The 14,405-nt window shown below is 40.8% G+C and overlaps 1 protein-coding gene and 1 long non-coding RNA gene across 11 annotated transcripts in view; one reads left to right on the forward strand and one right to left on the reverse strand.

Moving 5' to 3' along the window:
* LOC147018051 (uncharacterized) overlaps window positions 1–14,405 on the forward strand; it is a 93,218-nt gene that overhangs the window by 35,566 nt on the left and 43,247 nt on the right. For all 10 annotated transcript variants that reach the window (XM_085897318.1, XM_085897316.1, XM_085897317.1 and 7 more), the window contains one exon: window positions 10,410–10,553. In XM_085897318.1, the coding sequence (XP_085753444.1) occupies window positions 10,410–10,553 (144 nt within the window). The remainder of the gene's footprint in view (window positions 1–10,409; window positions 10,554–14,405) is intronic.
* The window catches only part of LOC147018052 (uncharacterized), a 73,895-nt gene that overhangs the window by 2,364 nt on the left and 57,126 nt on the right, over window positions 1–14,405 (reverse strand). The gene's annotated exons all lie outside the window — the stretch shown is intronic.

Below are 14,405 nucleotides of genomic sequence, written 5' to 3' on the forward strand. Positions count from 1 at the left end.
TTTTTCTCTTCTTCCAATTCTGTCTTTTAAGGCTTTCAGGTTTGATGACGTAGAAAGGGGGAGTAAGCCTGCACTTTCTTCCCAGAACGAACAATGTATATTTTTTATGTTTTTTTCTCTTCTTCCAATTCTGTCTTTTAAGGCTTTCAGGTTTGATGACGTAGAAAGGGGGAGTAAGCCTGCACTTTCTTCCCAGAACGAACAATGTATATTTTTTTATGTTTTTTTCTCTTCTTCCAATTCTGTCTTTTAAGGCTTTCAGGTTTGATGACGTAGAAAGGGGGAGTAAGCCTGCACTTTCTTCCCAGAACTTTCTTGATCTTGCTCCCATCAAGGACCATCCGACAAAGAACTACATCGATAGGTTTAGATCCCAAAGAGTGATAGCAACTCCAAAAGTCTCCAAAATATAAATAAATAAAAAAATAATAATAAATAAATAAATAAATAAATAAAATTCTCCAAAAAAGTTTCAAGTCTCCAACATAAACCCAACTTTCCAAGTCTTCAAGGTATAACCACATTCCCGTTGAGTTTCCAAGATATGTATCACATTGTGAGTTATCAAGCCAGAACCCACATTTCAAATATTCAAAATAAAACCAACTTACAAAGTCTCTTAAGGATAACTCATTTCCTGATTTTTTTCAAAATTTGTGAGTCTCCAAGGTAGGCCCCATATTTAGAACCATCTTGGCAGAACCCTTTTCCTGAGTCTCCAAGGTAGTTATTTAAACCATCAAGGCAGAACTCATTTACTGATTTTTTTCAAAATTTGTGAGTCTCCAAGGTCGGCCCCATATTTAGAACCATCTTGGCAGAACCCTTTTCCTGAGTCTCCAAGGTAGTTATTTAAACCATCAAGGCAGAACTCATTTACTGATTTTTTTCAAAATTTGTGAGTCTCCAAGGTAAAACTTGTATTCTGGCTCATCAAGGTATAACTTGTTCAGTGGGTATTGTCTTGATAACTCACAATGAGTACTATTGCTGTAAAACTCTTTTTTTCAGGATTTTGCTGGTCTCCAAGGTATAACTCTTTGGTTGGGTCATCAAGGACGAACTCGTTCTGTGGGTCTTGGTCACTCACAAGGTCTTCAACCAAGCCAACAATTTCACCTCAAGTTGTAGCAAAAGCAGTATTTTCATTTCGTATTTCAGATACAATTTCCTGTGAGAGAAAATAATAATGTATTAATCAAGTGATTTAATTATTAAATGAGAATGCTTCAATCAAAGCTTGAAAATAGGAAAATAAAAATCTTACCTCAACAGATAAGAGGTTTGAATCCAGTTCATCAACTTGAAGGTTTAGTTCCATACAAGTCGGAGAGTTCCACGGAACCCCAAAGTCATCCCACTCAAGGTCTTGCTCGTTCTGTGGGTCTTGGTCGCTCACAAGGTCTTCAACCAAGCCAACAATTTCGCCCCAAGTTGTGGCAAAATCGGTATTTTCATATTGCATTTCAGATACAATTTCCTGTGAGAGGAAATAATAATGTATTAATTAAGTTATTTAATTATTAAACGAGTCGATGTTTAAAAGGAACTAAAAATAGGAAAATAAAATCTTACCTCAATGGATAAGAGGTTTGAATCCAGTTCATCAACTTGAAGGTTTAGTTCCATACAAGTCAGAGAGTTCCAGGCAAGCACACAGCACACCATCACCAGTAAAAAAAATATGTTTAAAATGGAGCCTGGGCTTGAGGCTTTTATAGGGAAAGACTGGTGGGTGTGGTTTCCTTTGGAAATTCCCTGGGCAAGCCCAGGCAAGCCTTCGTTGAGAAATTTTTCAAAACCATAACATGCTGTAATTTTCTAGTGATTTCTTTGTGAGTCAGAGATGAACTGGAAATGATGTAAGAGTAGGTGGGGCTTAGCAAAAGTAGGCGGGACTTAGGAAAAGTGGGCGTGGCTTATGAAATACCTCATAAAAAGTGGGCGGGGCTTAGCAAAAGTGGGTGGGTCTTAAAGAAAAGTGGGCATGACCTATAAAAAAAATTCTGCATGGAAGTGGGCGGGGCTTATGGAATACCTCGTGAAAGTGGGCGGAGCTTTAAAAAATTCCATTTGAAAGTGGGTGGGGCTTAAGAGAAGTGGGCGTGGCTTAACAAAAAATAACCTGTGGCTCAGGAGGTGGTCAAACAAGAGCATTAAGAGAAGTTTATCATTTCGTAATGGCACAAAAGGGGTATCTTAAAAAATATAAAGATTCAAATGTTTTGTTTTTAAATATTTTAGATGGGGATTATTGTGCAAAGAAAATTAAACTATTGAAGGAATTTGAGAATGAACAAATCTTTATAAGTTCAATGAGTGAGCTAAACAATATGCATCGGTTATTTGATAAAGAGTGTCCCGAGGCTTAGACGTTTCAGATATTTCTTTCGAATCACCTTTAACAAATAAAATTACCACTTTCGTACTTGAACAAATCTTTATCTTATTGCATGGGTTATTTGAAAAAAAGTATCCCCAGGTTAAAAGGGGAGACAAATAAATATACCTTGGGATAAAAAGGGGGTTTATTTTTAGGGAAAAAAAATATGAATCGCTGAAAATCCCCCATTCATTTACATGGGGAAAAGTGAGCCAGAATCAGTATATTCACCCTACTCCCATTGCTACAAATCTGGTCTGTATTTTTCAAACTACAAATCTCTTCTGTATTTCCACATTGTATTGGTCCAATACTTCTTTGTCCTTTAACTTCTCGACAGATCAAATCTCTTTCCCCCTTTGTGCAGGTGCCCCTGCCTTCTTTAGTTTGAGTGCTCGATGTGCAACGAGCAAATGGTGGTCATTAAAGATTCTGGCACCCATCTTAACCCTCACACCAGAGACCTTCTCAACATCCCTTTTATGACTGAAATGATCAATTTGGTTACCTACACCACCAAAGGTGGATGGCGGTTATGTTTTCACTAGTTGGTTGTTATCTCCATTTGGATATCAGGAGGTGGGAGGTAGTTCTCCCAGAACTCAAAATCTCCACCTCCTTTTTTGTAGAGGATCACGATTCATGAACCAAACTGTGAAACTTCATTCTCATAGCCTCGTTCCAAGGGCTCTTTTCAAAATCTTCACTGGACCTCTGACAGCCTCCCACTTGTAGCTCATTTGGAGTGATATTCCCCGGAATGATTTTTAAATACTCGCCCATGTCTGTATCGTTGTGCCTTACACAATCTAAGATTTTTAGATCCTCGTGGAGGATCTCTAAGTCTTATTCACGTTGTTGTTCTTCATCTTCTTCTTGTAGACTTTTTTTTTGTTTCACAGCCTACAGTTGTCATCGAAACTTCCTGAAACTTGGCATATACGAGGTGTGTTCAAAAAGTATCCAACCTTAATTTTTTGTGCGTAAACAAATGAAGCTAGGGAGGCGTGGTTTGGTGCACATATGTAGGCAATCCTAATTCGTATGCGTGAATATTTTCCTGCCTGCAGAAGCTGTCAGTCGCCGACAAACCACCGATGAGTGAAGAAGTGTAAGTGAGTGCCGTCGAATTTTCGTTTTTGACAAAATGACGGATCACTGTGGTCTCATCGCCAGTGATCACTGTGTTGAAGTTGGGATCGCTGTTCACAGTCTCCAGCATGTCCTGTGCGATCTCCAAACGGAGTTGCTTCTGCTCGATCATGAGCAGCTTTGGCACGAACTTCGCTGAGATTCTCTTTAAGCCCAAATCCTCAGTCACAATGGAATGAACGGATCCAATGCTGACGCCCGCCTCGTCTGCAAGTTCTCTGATCGTGATTCGACGATCCTGCATCAGCAGGGTCCTCACTTGGTCAATGACGATCTCATTTCCGGATGTTGAGGGCCTACCAGAACGTGCTTCACTTTCCACTGATTTGCGACCATCTTTGAAGCGGTTGTACCACTCTTTTATCTGTGTGGTGCCCATTGCTTCGTTCCCGAAGGCCTGTTGAATATTGCGGATCGTTTCCACTTGGGAATCGTCAAGCTTTACACAAAATTTGATGCAGTAGTGTTGTTCAAGTTTTTACGTCATTTTGTCAAAAACGAAAATCCGATGGTGCTCACTTACACTTCCTCACTCATCGGCGGTCTGGCGGCGACTGACAGCTTCTGCAGGCGGGAAAATATTCATGCATACGAATTAGGATCACCTGCATACGTGCACCAAACTACGCCTCCCTAGCTTCATTTGTTTACGCACGAAAAATTAAGGGTGGATACTTTTTGAACACACCTCGTATATGTAAAAATACCCTGCGCAGACAGTAATGATCTCCGATTTTGAAAATTCCTCCCAGAAAAAATGTTATGACGTCAAAATATCTCCTCTAATGGAAATCGCCTAAAAAATTATCTCCTAAACTAGGCAAGCTTTTTGAATTCTGTTTGCGGGAATCGAACAGGGCATTAGCAGAGATGAATTACCGCACATATGATGCATCACTATGGCATCGTATCAATTTTTATGACGTCATTCCTATTTTTTTACATTTTTTGTTTCATAACCCAGAGTTTTCATCTGATCTTCGTGAAACTTGCCATGTACATGCAGAAAGCCCACGCGCAGCCAGTAACCATCTCCGATTTTGGAAATTCTTCCTAGAAAAAAAGTTGATATCATAATATGGCCGCCAATAGAAATCGCCAATATCATTATCTCCAAAACTTGGCAAGCTGTTTGAATCTTGTTTGCGGGAATCAAGCCGGGCATTAGCACAGATAATTTATCGCAAACCTGATACATCACAATGACGTCGTATTCGTTTTTATGACGTTATCATGAAGAGGACGAGGATCTCAGCTCATTCGAGCTTGTTCAAGTATATTGGTTAGTCAATTTTGTTATTCTGTCTCTGTCTGTCTGTCTGTCTGTCAGACAGGCAGTCTGTTTATTGCCTGCATGTCACAATTATTTCAAACCGATCTTCGTGAAACTTCACCACATGGTAGAGTTTGTCATAAGGAAGAAGCCTATTGTTTTTGAGAAGCCAAAGGTCAACTACTTTGGTGAGATTTCTAAAATGCTCAATTTTCATCCGATTGACTTGAAATTTGAAGAGGATTTATTTTTCAGGTCCCTGAATTCACCGAGTCAATTGTTTTTGAGGTCAACATAGAACAAAAGGTTAACATCGACCAAAGGTCAACAACTAATGTGGTTTTTCTAAAATCCTCAATTTTCATCCCATTGACTTGAAATTTGAAAAGGATATATGAAAAAGACAAATATTTTTGAGGTAAACATAGAACGAAAGGTCAACATAGGCCCAAGGTCAACGAAGTTGGTATTTGTAAATTCCTCAATTTTCATCGGATTGACTTGAAATTTGAAGAGGATTTGTACTTCATATCAATGAATTCAACCATCCAATTATTTTTGAGGTTAATATCGACCAAAAGGTCAACATAGGCCAAAGGTCCACAACTAAGGCGGTATTTCTAAAATCCTCAATTTTCATCCGATTGACTTGAAATTTGAAAAGGATATGTTTTAAGTCACTGAATGCAACCACCAATTATTTTGGCGGTCTTCATTGGCCAAAAGGTCAACATAGGCCAAATTTTAAAAATTGTCCATTTTCATCTGATTCATTTGAAATCTGAAGAGGAGTTGCATATTTGGTCATTTGAATTCAACCACCAATGATTTTTGAGGTAAAATTTGTTTCATGGATTTTGCAAGTATTGTGCTCTACATGACGTCTTTTTCTTGTTACTTGCAAAATCGAAGATTTTTCAAGTATATTGGTCAGTCGATTTTGTTATTCTGTCTCTGTCTGTCTCTGTCTGTCGGGTACAGGTCACACTTTTAAGCCGATCTTCACAAAACTTCATCACATGGTAGAGTTTATCATAAGGAAGAAGCCTATTGTTTTTGAGGTCAAAAGGTCCCAGGTCAATAAAGGCCAAAGTTCAACAACTTATGTGAGATTTCTAAAATCCTCAATTTTCATCCGATTGACTTGAAATTTGAAGACAATTTATATTTGCGGTCACTGAATTCAATCAGCCAATTATTTCTTGTTTTTTTTAAGGTTAACATCAACCAAAACGTCAACATCAGGTCACTGGTCACAACATATTTCAGGTCACTGAATTAAACCATAAATATTTTTCAGGTCAACTTGGACTAAAACGTCAACATCGGCCCAAGGTCAACAACTAAGGTGGTATTTCGAAAATCCTCTTCATCTGATTGACTCGATATTTGAGGAGGATTTATATTTCAGGTCACTGAATTGAACCAGGGAATTATTTTTGAGGTCAACCGAGAACAAAAGGTTAACATCGGCCTGTGGTCAACAACCAATGTGGTTTTTCTAAAATCCTCAATTTTCATCCGATTGACTTGAAATTTGAAGAGGGTATATATTTGAGGTCACTGAATTCAACTAGCCAATTATTGTTTTTTAAAGGTAAACATAAACCGAAAGGTCAACTTTCTCCTGACAAGGTGGAGAGCTTGCTTTCAAACCTCGAGTCAGATTCTGCAACCGGTCCAGACGGCATCAGCCCACGTGTCCTCAAAGCCTGCTCTTCTGCTCTTGCTCACCCTCTCTCTGTTCTATTCACCCTCTCATTTTCCCAAGGTCATCTGCCATCTGCTTGGAAATCTGCTAACATCACTGCCCTGCATAAAAAAGGTGCAAAAACAGATCCCTGTAACTACAGACCAATCAGCCTTCTCCCAATCATCAGCAAGGTTATGGAATCCATCATTGCTTCAGACATGAAATCCTTCCTCTTCTCCAATGGCTTGATTTCCAATCATCAATTTGGTTTCAGACCAGGTCACTCTACCCTGGATATGCTGCTACTGCTCTCCCATCAATGGATGGAGGTCCTCAATGCCAGACAGGAAATCCGAGCCGTATCCCTGGACATATCACGTGCTTTTGACACAGTCTGGCACCCTGCCCTACTCACCAAACTCTCTTCCCATGGTATTCAAGGCCATCTCCACTCATGGCTCGCAGACTTCCTCTCCTGTCGCAGTCAACGTGTGGCCCTAAATGGAGTTCTTTCATCCCCTCTTCCTGTGCAGGCTGGAGTTCCTCAAGGTAGCGTTCTGGGCCCTGTTCTTTTCTGGTTTTCATCAATGATCTCTCGGACTCTCTGGAAAATCCTCTATTTCTCTTTGCCGATGACTCCACCCTCTGCCGTACCATCTGTCATCCCTCAGACCGGCAAGCAGCAGCTTCTTCGCTCACTGCAGATCTGGATAAAATCACAAACTGGTCCAACACGTGGAACATGTCTTTCAATCCACACAAATCTCACACTCTCACTATGTCTCTTCGAAAGGACCGTTTACAAAACCCCCCCATCCACTTTCTCAACAATCCTCTGGAAGAAGTCTTTTCTTTCAAGCTTCTGGGTCTCACTATCTGCCATGACCTTTCCTGGGAAAGTCACATTTCCAACCTTGCCTCAAAAGCCAGTCGCCGACTGGGAATCCTCCGTCGTGCAAAGTCCTTCCTCGGCCCTCTTGAGCTCCTGACTACTTACAAAGCTTTTGTCCGTAGCCTGATGGAGTACTGCTCTCCCCTCTGGGCTGGTGCTCCTGCCTCCCACCTTTCTCGACTTCACGCTGTCGAAACCAGGGCTTTTAAGATCATTGGCATCTCCCGCAATGAAGCTGAGTCTTTGGGCCTCTCACTCAATCACCGCAGGTTGGTCGGTGGTCTTTCTGTCTTCTACCGACTCCTCTCCAGCCTTGCCCCCCTGCTCTCTCTGCGATTTGTCCCAACCACATTTCCACAGGGCGCTCAAGGTCCGCCAACAACCCCCTTCTGGTAAAACTACCAAAATCACGAATCACTGCTCATCTTCACTCTTTCATTCCTCTTTTTTCCCGCCTTTGGAATAAACTTCCTCACTCTATTCTTTCCCATTCTTCCCTCCAGGCTTTCAAAACAGCTGTTCACCACCACCTCTTATCTTCCCCCATCCAAATCCTCGATCATTCCAGACCACGATAATCCACCCAACCCCACTTCCTTCAATTCTCCTGCTTTCCTTCCTGAAAGTCCCTGTAATGTCCATCTTCTCCTCGCCATGTTCCCCGTCCCATCCCCATCCCTCTCCCTTCCACAGTTCACCTGTGTCTGTTCCCCAATGTTTTGTCCCTTCCACTCCCACCCCTCTTGTCTCATGCCTCCTTGCTGTGAGTTGTGTGTTAGCTCTCATACGAGCCTCGACCAAGGTATACAAAAAAAAAAAAAAAAAAAAAAAAAAAAAAACATAGGCCAAAGGTCAACAACTAATGTGGTCTTTTAAAATCCTCAATTTTCATCCGATTGACTGGGAATTTCAAGAGGATTTATATTTGAGGTCACTGAATTCAACCAGACAAATATTTTTGAGGTCAACATGGACTAAAAGGTCAACAAAGGCCCAAGGTCAACAACTAAGGTGGTATTTCTAAAATCCTCAATTTTCATCCGATTGACATGAAATTTGAAAAGGATTTGCATGTCAGGTTACTGAATTCAACCACCAATTATTTTTGAGGTAAAATTTGTTGTTTTTTTATAATTTTACAAGTGTCGTGCTTTGCATGACATCTTCTTGTTTATTAATTGCCGGAATCCTTCGGATTTCGGCAATTATGTTGGTTGGTTGTGTGTGTCATTCTGTGTGTCTGTCTGTCTGTTTGTTTGTGTGTTTGTTTACCCTGCAGCAGCCACACCGTTTCAGCGATCATGACCAAACTGGGTACAGACGTCAGCCATGGTCCAACTTAGACACTTATCGTTTTTGGTGAATCTAGTTCAAAAGTCAAGGTCAAGGTCACCGAAAAACCGAAATTTTTATTTTCGCAATAACGTCCGCTAAAATGATCGTATCGACTTCAAACCAAATCCAAAATGTGCATCTTCCAATACTGCATCCAACCATATGTCTCATTGGGGTGACACACCAACACCCGTCTTGATGGTTGGGGATCGAATGTCAGTGGGGTCGGGTCAAACTTTCAAATTGTGATAAAAACGCCGTTTCAAGTCCGATTGACTTCCAAGTTATGATCATGACCAAACTAAGTGCTATAACTCATTAAACAGTCGCACTATCAACTTATAAGAACCAAATTGATTTCCAGGTTTTTGTTTTTTCAGAGATCATGCAGATATGACAAAGTTATTCCTGAAATTCCTTGCTCAGCGAGCAATTTCATTTGTTTGTTTGTTCACAAGATATCTCAAAAAAGTTGTGGAGAGAATTTGGTGGAGAGCTTGGGTGTGTGGCAAGGATGAAATGATTCAATTTTGGTGAAAATCCAAATCCAGACAAATTTTCAAATGATTCTTGTAATCTTCACCATTGAGTAATAGGGCCAAAATTGATATATAGCACAATATCTGAAAAAGTAATGGATGGATTTGGCCAAAACCTGTTGGACAGATTGGGTGTGTGACAAGGAATGCTTCATTCAGTTTTGGTTAAGGTTCAGAGGCAGATCAGGCTTATCAGTGGGCTACAAATCGTGAACTGTTCACCCTGGCGGAGGTATGTGCTATACTGTGTGCCGTTATCCTTTTGTGAATGTTCTTGTGTAGAAACAACATTCTTCCGATACAAAGCCCATTCGTTTAGCAGAATTCCACTAATCTTCTGCCATTATCATTTTGTAGACTATTTCCATTTTCCTATTCATGCTCATTGCTGTCCTCTCCCACATTTGCATTTAAATTCCCATTATGCAGAGTACATCACGGTGCAGTGTTTTCTTTACAGCTTTGTCTAATCTCTCATAGAAAGGATATTTTTTGTCTTCACTGACATCATAAGTTGGTGCATAATGTTGAATGATTGTCAATTTGGAGTGTTTTGAGTGGACCCTCACTTTTATGTTTCATTCATCCCCCCATTGTTTGCCCCTCCTTCAATGACTTCACTCCTTTCTTTAGCAACAGTCCTAATCCTTCTCTGTATGGATATTCAATTTTCTCCCTGTCCCCAATCTTCATCAGCCCATAGCCTTGCTAATGGAACTCACTCAGTCCAAGTATTTCCAAATCATAGTTTCTCATCTCTTTGATGGCTTGCACAATTCTTCCTGCTTCTCTTATTGTTCTTGCATGAGTTACAAACATATAGCAAGTAAATGAAAATGGATGGGACACTTGAGAACATTAACCCAACATTATTTAACAATACTGTAATGTAAAAAATGTTTTTTATAAAAACACACAAAATAATCTAGCAGGTGGCGTAAGCTTTGGAAAAGTCAAGCTGGACTTTTCTACATGCCAATAACTTTAGAAATGGAAGCGCTTTTGTAATATTTAATTTTCTAAGGGGAGGTTGGAGAAGGGAGGAGAAATTTACAGAAGGGGAGAGAGTTGGCAAGAGTAGAAGAGATTGTCAACAACCAACTTAAAGGCATCACACTGTATTTCTTGTTTAACCCTGACAGGTACACAGGAGCTGAGGCAACTACTACTGCGTGAGGTGGACACCATCTTTGAATGCAGGATTTGTCGTGGTCTATTTCGTGGTCTACCAAACCTGGTCACACATCGTGAGCATTATTGCTTCTCTGAGCACAGACAGCAACATGGTGAGGAATTGCAGGCAGGGCTGTTTTTTTTTTATAGCCACAGCAGTTTTACATGGAAGTTTTCCTTGATTCCAACACTTCAGTTATAATAAGAACTTGCAAAAAAATTTCAAAATACTAGTGCGTATTTTATTTTCGTGTGTAGTTTCATTATTTAGATTTTAGACCATATAAGATGTTTTAAAATGGTGGTTGAGTTGCATTTTTAGCATGGGTATCCAGGTTCATGAAAGAGCAGAACACAAGTTAACATAAAACATGGTGAAAGGGAAACGGGTGGATGACAATAGACGGATGTCAACACGGAATGACATACGTTGCAGTTGAAAAGGGGACAGGGTTTCAGGAGGTGTAGAATTGGGAAAGATCATGAGGTGGCAGTGTGCAGTAGGCTCTTCGTTCATTTGTATGCAGAAAAAGCTGAGGGGTGGCATCATTGATGGGAGGATACAGTCGTGCTGCTGATGCAATGCCCTCTGGGTTATTAGGAATTTGTAATTTGGTCATGGTGCTGGTGATAGCTCGCCTACTCTTCGCAAAGGACACCGTGGGATCTTTAACATCCACCAATTAATGCTGGCAGACAGGACTGCAGTAGACTTGAAGGCTTAGGGACAAGAATCAGATTTGCGAACACTCTTCCACATGTTGCGAGGTGAAAAAGAGGGACAAACAAGTGGAAAACCCAACGCAAAATTCAGTGTTGTAATCGAGTTGGTTGACTTCTGGATGGAGTGCGTTGCAAAATATGGAGATTCTGTCGAATCCTGTGACATAATGTATGTTTGTCAGTGGCAGGTTTTCATGGAAGAAACGCCATTCAAAATTTAAACTTTCTAAATTCATCGTGGATGAAATGGGTAACAGTAACTGTCGAATGAGCCTTTTATGTGAAGTTTTTGTACATGTGGATTTGTGAGTGTTTTTGAAAAATGGGCCCTGATATGTCTTTATGAAAAATGCCACAGATTAGTGCTTTAACTTAGGAATTTGGAACGGACTAATAGTCTTACATTTATTCAAAAAGTAGCGTGCATGCATGGAACCATTTTAAGAGACTATGTATTATGTGACTGGGGTTCAAGACAGCCCACAGGTTGTTTGGAAGGTTAAGCTACACCCTGTATATACAGAAGGAAATGTCATATAATGCCCATATAAAGTATCCATGGCATTTTGGAGTACAAGAGGGGGGATGTGGCACGTTGCAAAAAGCACAAATGTTTTGCTGACATATGGGAGACCAGAATAATCCCCTCTGCACGAGCAAGATGGAGCCTTTCATGAAATCCCAGGTATCTGCCGATACCCAGGTGATGTTTGGAATTCACAAAGATTGTCTTGTCCATAACGAAGAGACCTTGGGTAGACAAGCAAATGACAAGGTCAAAGACAATCTCTTGTCTGTCTTGCAAATTTTTTTGATATCTTTGGCTCAGATTTACAATATTTCTTGCAAAACATAGCCACAAAAGACCTGGCTTCAGACAAAATCCACAAATCGCTACTGAATGCAGCAGATGTGTCAGGAGTAGTCGGACATATCTTCATCCACTTGACTAATTTTGGGGGCAGAAGGTGAGGACACCCTATCAAAAAGAACAAGGCTCTGATATTCAACAACCTGTATGATGTCAAAAGGAAAGCAAAAAAAGATCAACCATCTGTGATGAAGATTAAACAACATCATGCAACACCTTATTGCTTCATATGCAGCTGGGGGAGAAGTTAACCTGGCCACTGTCATGCAACACGAGCTGCTGCCAATCCTGATTTGACTTGCTGAAATAAATGGAGCTTTGCGGACTGGTTCAAAAGCGATTCTTGTTCGATACATAAATGCCAATGTCGAGTGTCCAGCATCACTGTCTTGTGTCCTTTATTGATGGACAAGCACTGGTAATTGTGATGGGCAAACTTAAATGCAAACCATTCGGGGATTTGGGAGATGCTTTTGTTGACCGGGTGAAATCTGTGACTTCCCAATATGACGGGGTTTATTTAGTTTTTGATAGATACAGAGACCATTCCATCAAAGTGTCCACGTGTCAGACGGACCAAGACAACTCGACCAATTCAGCATGTTATCAAAAGTTGTGCCATGCCACTTCCAGTTGACTGTTCCAACTTCACTGCTTTCCGAAGTAAAAAAAAAAATCCTCACGCGATAGTATACTTGTTGAAGGTAATGCTCGAGGAATCTGATACCCACCTGCAGTTACAGTATGCGCACATTCTCCGTGCTATACTCCATGTCATACACAGTTATTCCCACACCAGTGTTGTCAGAGCGAGAGACACTGATGTCCTGCTGCTGCTAATTGCACATGTTGAGCAGATGTGATGCAGTGAGGTCTGGATGGAAATGAGCACAAGTAAAAAGCCAAAATTCATTCTTTGATGACAGGTGAATGGCAAGCTGTCAGATAACCACATCGTTCCACGCACTGACCGGTTATGACACATTAATGGCTGTTCACTCGAAGAAGACTGATGTAGGAGGTTTTTAGAGATTACCATGAGCAACTCGATGGTCTGGAGATTGGTGATCAAACACAGGACACCACACCTGTGGCAGAGAAATTTCTCTGCCAAGTAATGTTCCAAACCACATGGACACAGCCAACCAGGCTCGTTGCCTACTATAACTCTCGAGTCAGTAAACTGGAAGCATTGCCTCCAACAAATGATGTCCTGAGGTTCCTCATAATGAAACCACCACTTGGACAGGTCTGGAAATATGTAAACTGTGCACGACCCAACCTTCCAATCCCGATTGATGATGAGTGGAAGCATGAAGAGGGGAGACACACACATTTCCATTTTGATGACATGCAGTCCAATTATTGAAGGCTGCATCAAAATAATACCTTGTCAGCGTAAATCCGGTTGCCAGACAATGTGTTGCAAGTGTAATAAATCAGCTATATTCCACGCTATGCAAGTGTATGGACCATGATAACAATATCCATCCATTGGGGCCATACTCTGTACAGAGCGTCGGTGCTGCTGAAGCAGTCTCACGCGCTATTGGGCACAATTCTGGACAGGTCGCCGCTCCGACGCAGCATACTCGAATGGCTCAATCATACCAGCAAGCTGGTCCTCATTTTGCTGACCTCGGAAGGATGACAGGCCGAGTCAACCCCACCCGGTATTAATTCAACGGCCGAGCGGATTTTAACTCTGGACCCGAGGATCCCAAACCTGCCAACCTAACCATTAAGCCAACACCAGCCATATGATAACAATATGGCGTGCATGAATTGGAGAGGCTGATGATGGATCAATCAAAAATGGAATTTGAACGTTTATTAAGGACCTACACGAAATTGTGAGGGCAGTGGGGGCATATATGCCGGCTGGTCAGGGTGGGGGTTGGCAGTGGTTGTGACTGAATTACCATTTGAGATTATCAAAAAGGGATCAATCAATTGCTCGCATTCTAAGCTGACATGGTAGAGAACAACACTTTTAATTCATAAAGCTAAAACTCAGTTAATTATCCATGATTGATGTGGTGTATCGTATTTTGGTCTTTCCAATGTTGATGTAAAATATGTAACATACCCACATTTTGTGGCAATAATGCTATTTCAGTGTCTGGTTTTCTTCTGTAATTAACTCTAATTAGATTTGAACAGAAATGAAGTGTTAAGAATCACTGCTTTGCACTATTCATCCAGAATATCAGAAGGAGAGGGTATTACATTTGGGTCCGTTTGTTTGTCTGTTTGTTTGTTTGAACAGAACTTTCGTGTTTTTCTCCGCAACCGCTTGTCGGATTGAGACAAAATTTTCACTATAGGTGCAACTACTCGTGTAGAATGTTTTATTCATAATTATGATGTC

This window comes from Eptatretus burgeri, chromosome 10 (assembly GCF_056783735.1).
Source record: "Eptatretus burgeri isolate ZD-2024b chromosome 10, Ebu_testis_v1, whole genome shotgun sequence".
NCBI classification, from domain to species: Eukaryota; Metazoa; Chordata; class Myxini; order Myxiniformes; family Myxinidae; genus Eptatretus; species Eptatretus burgeri.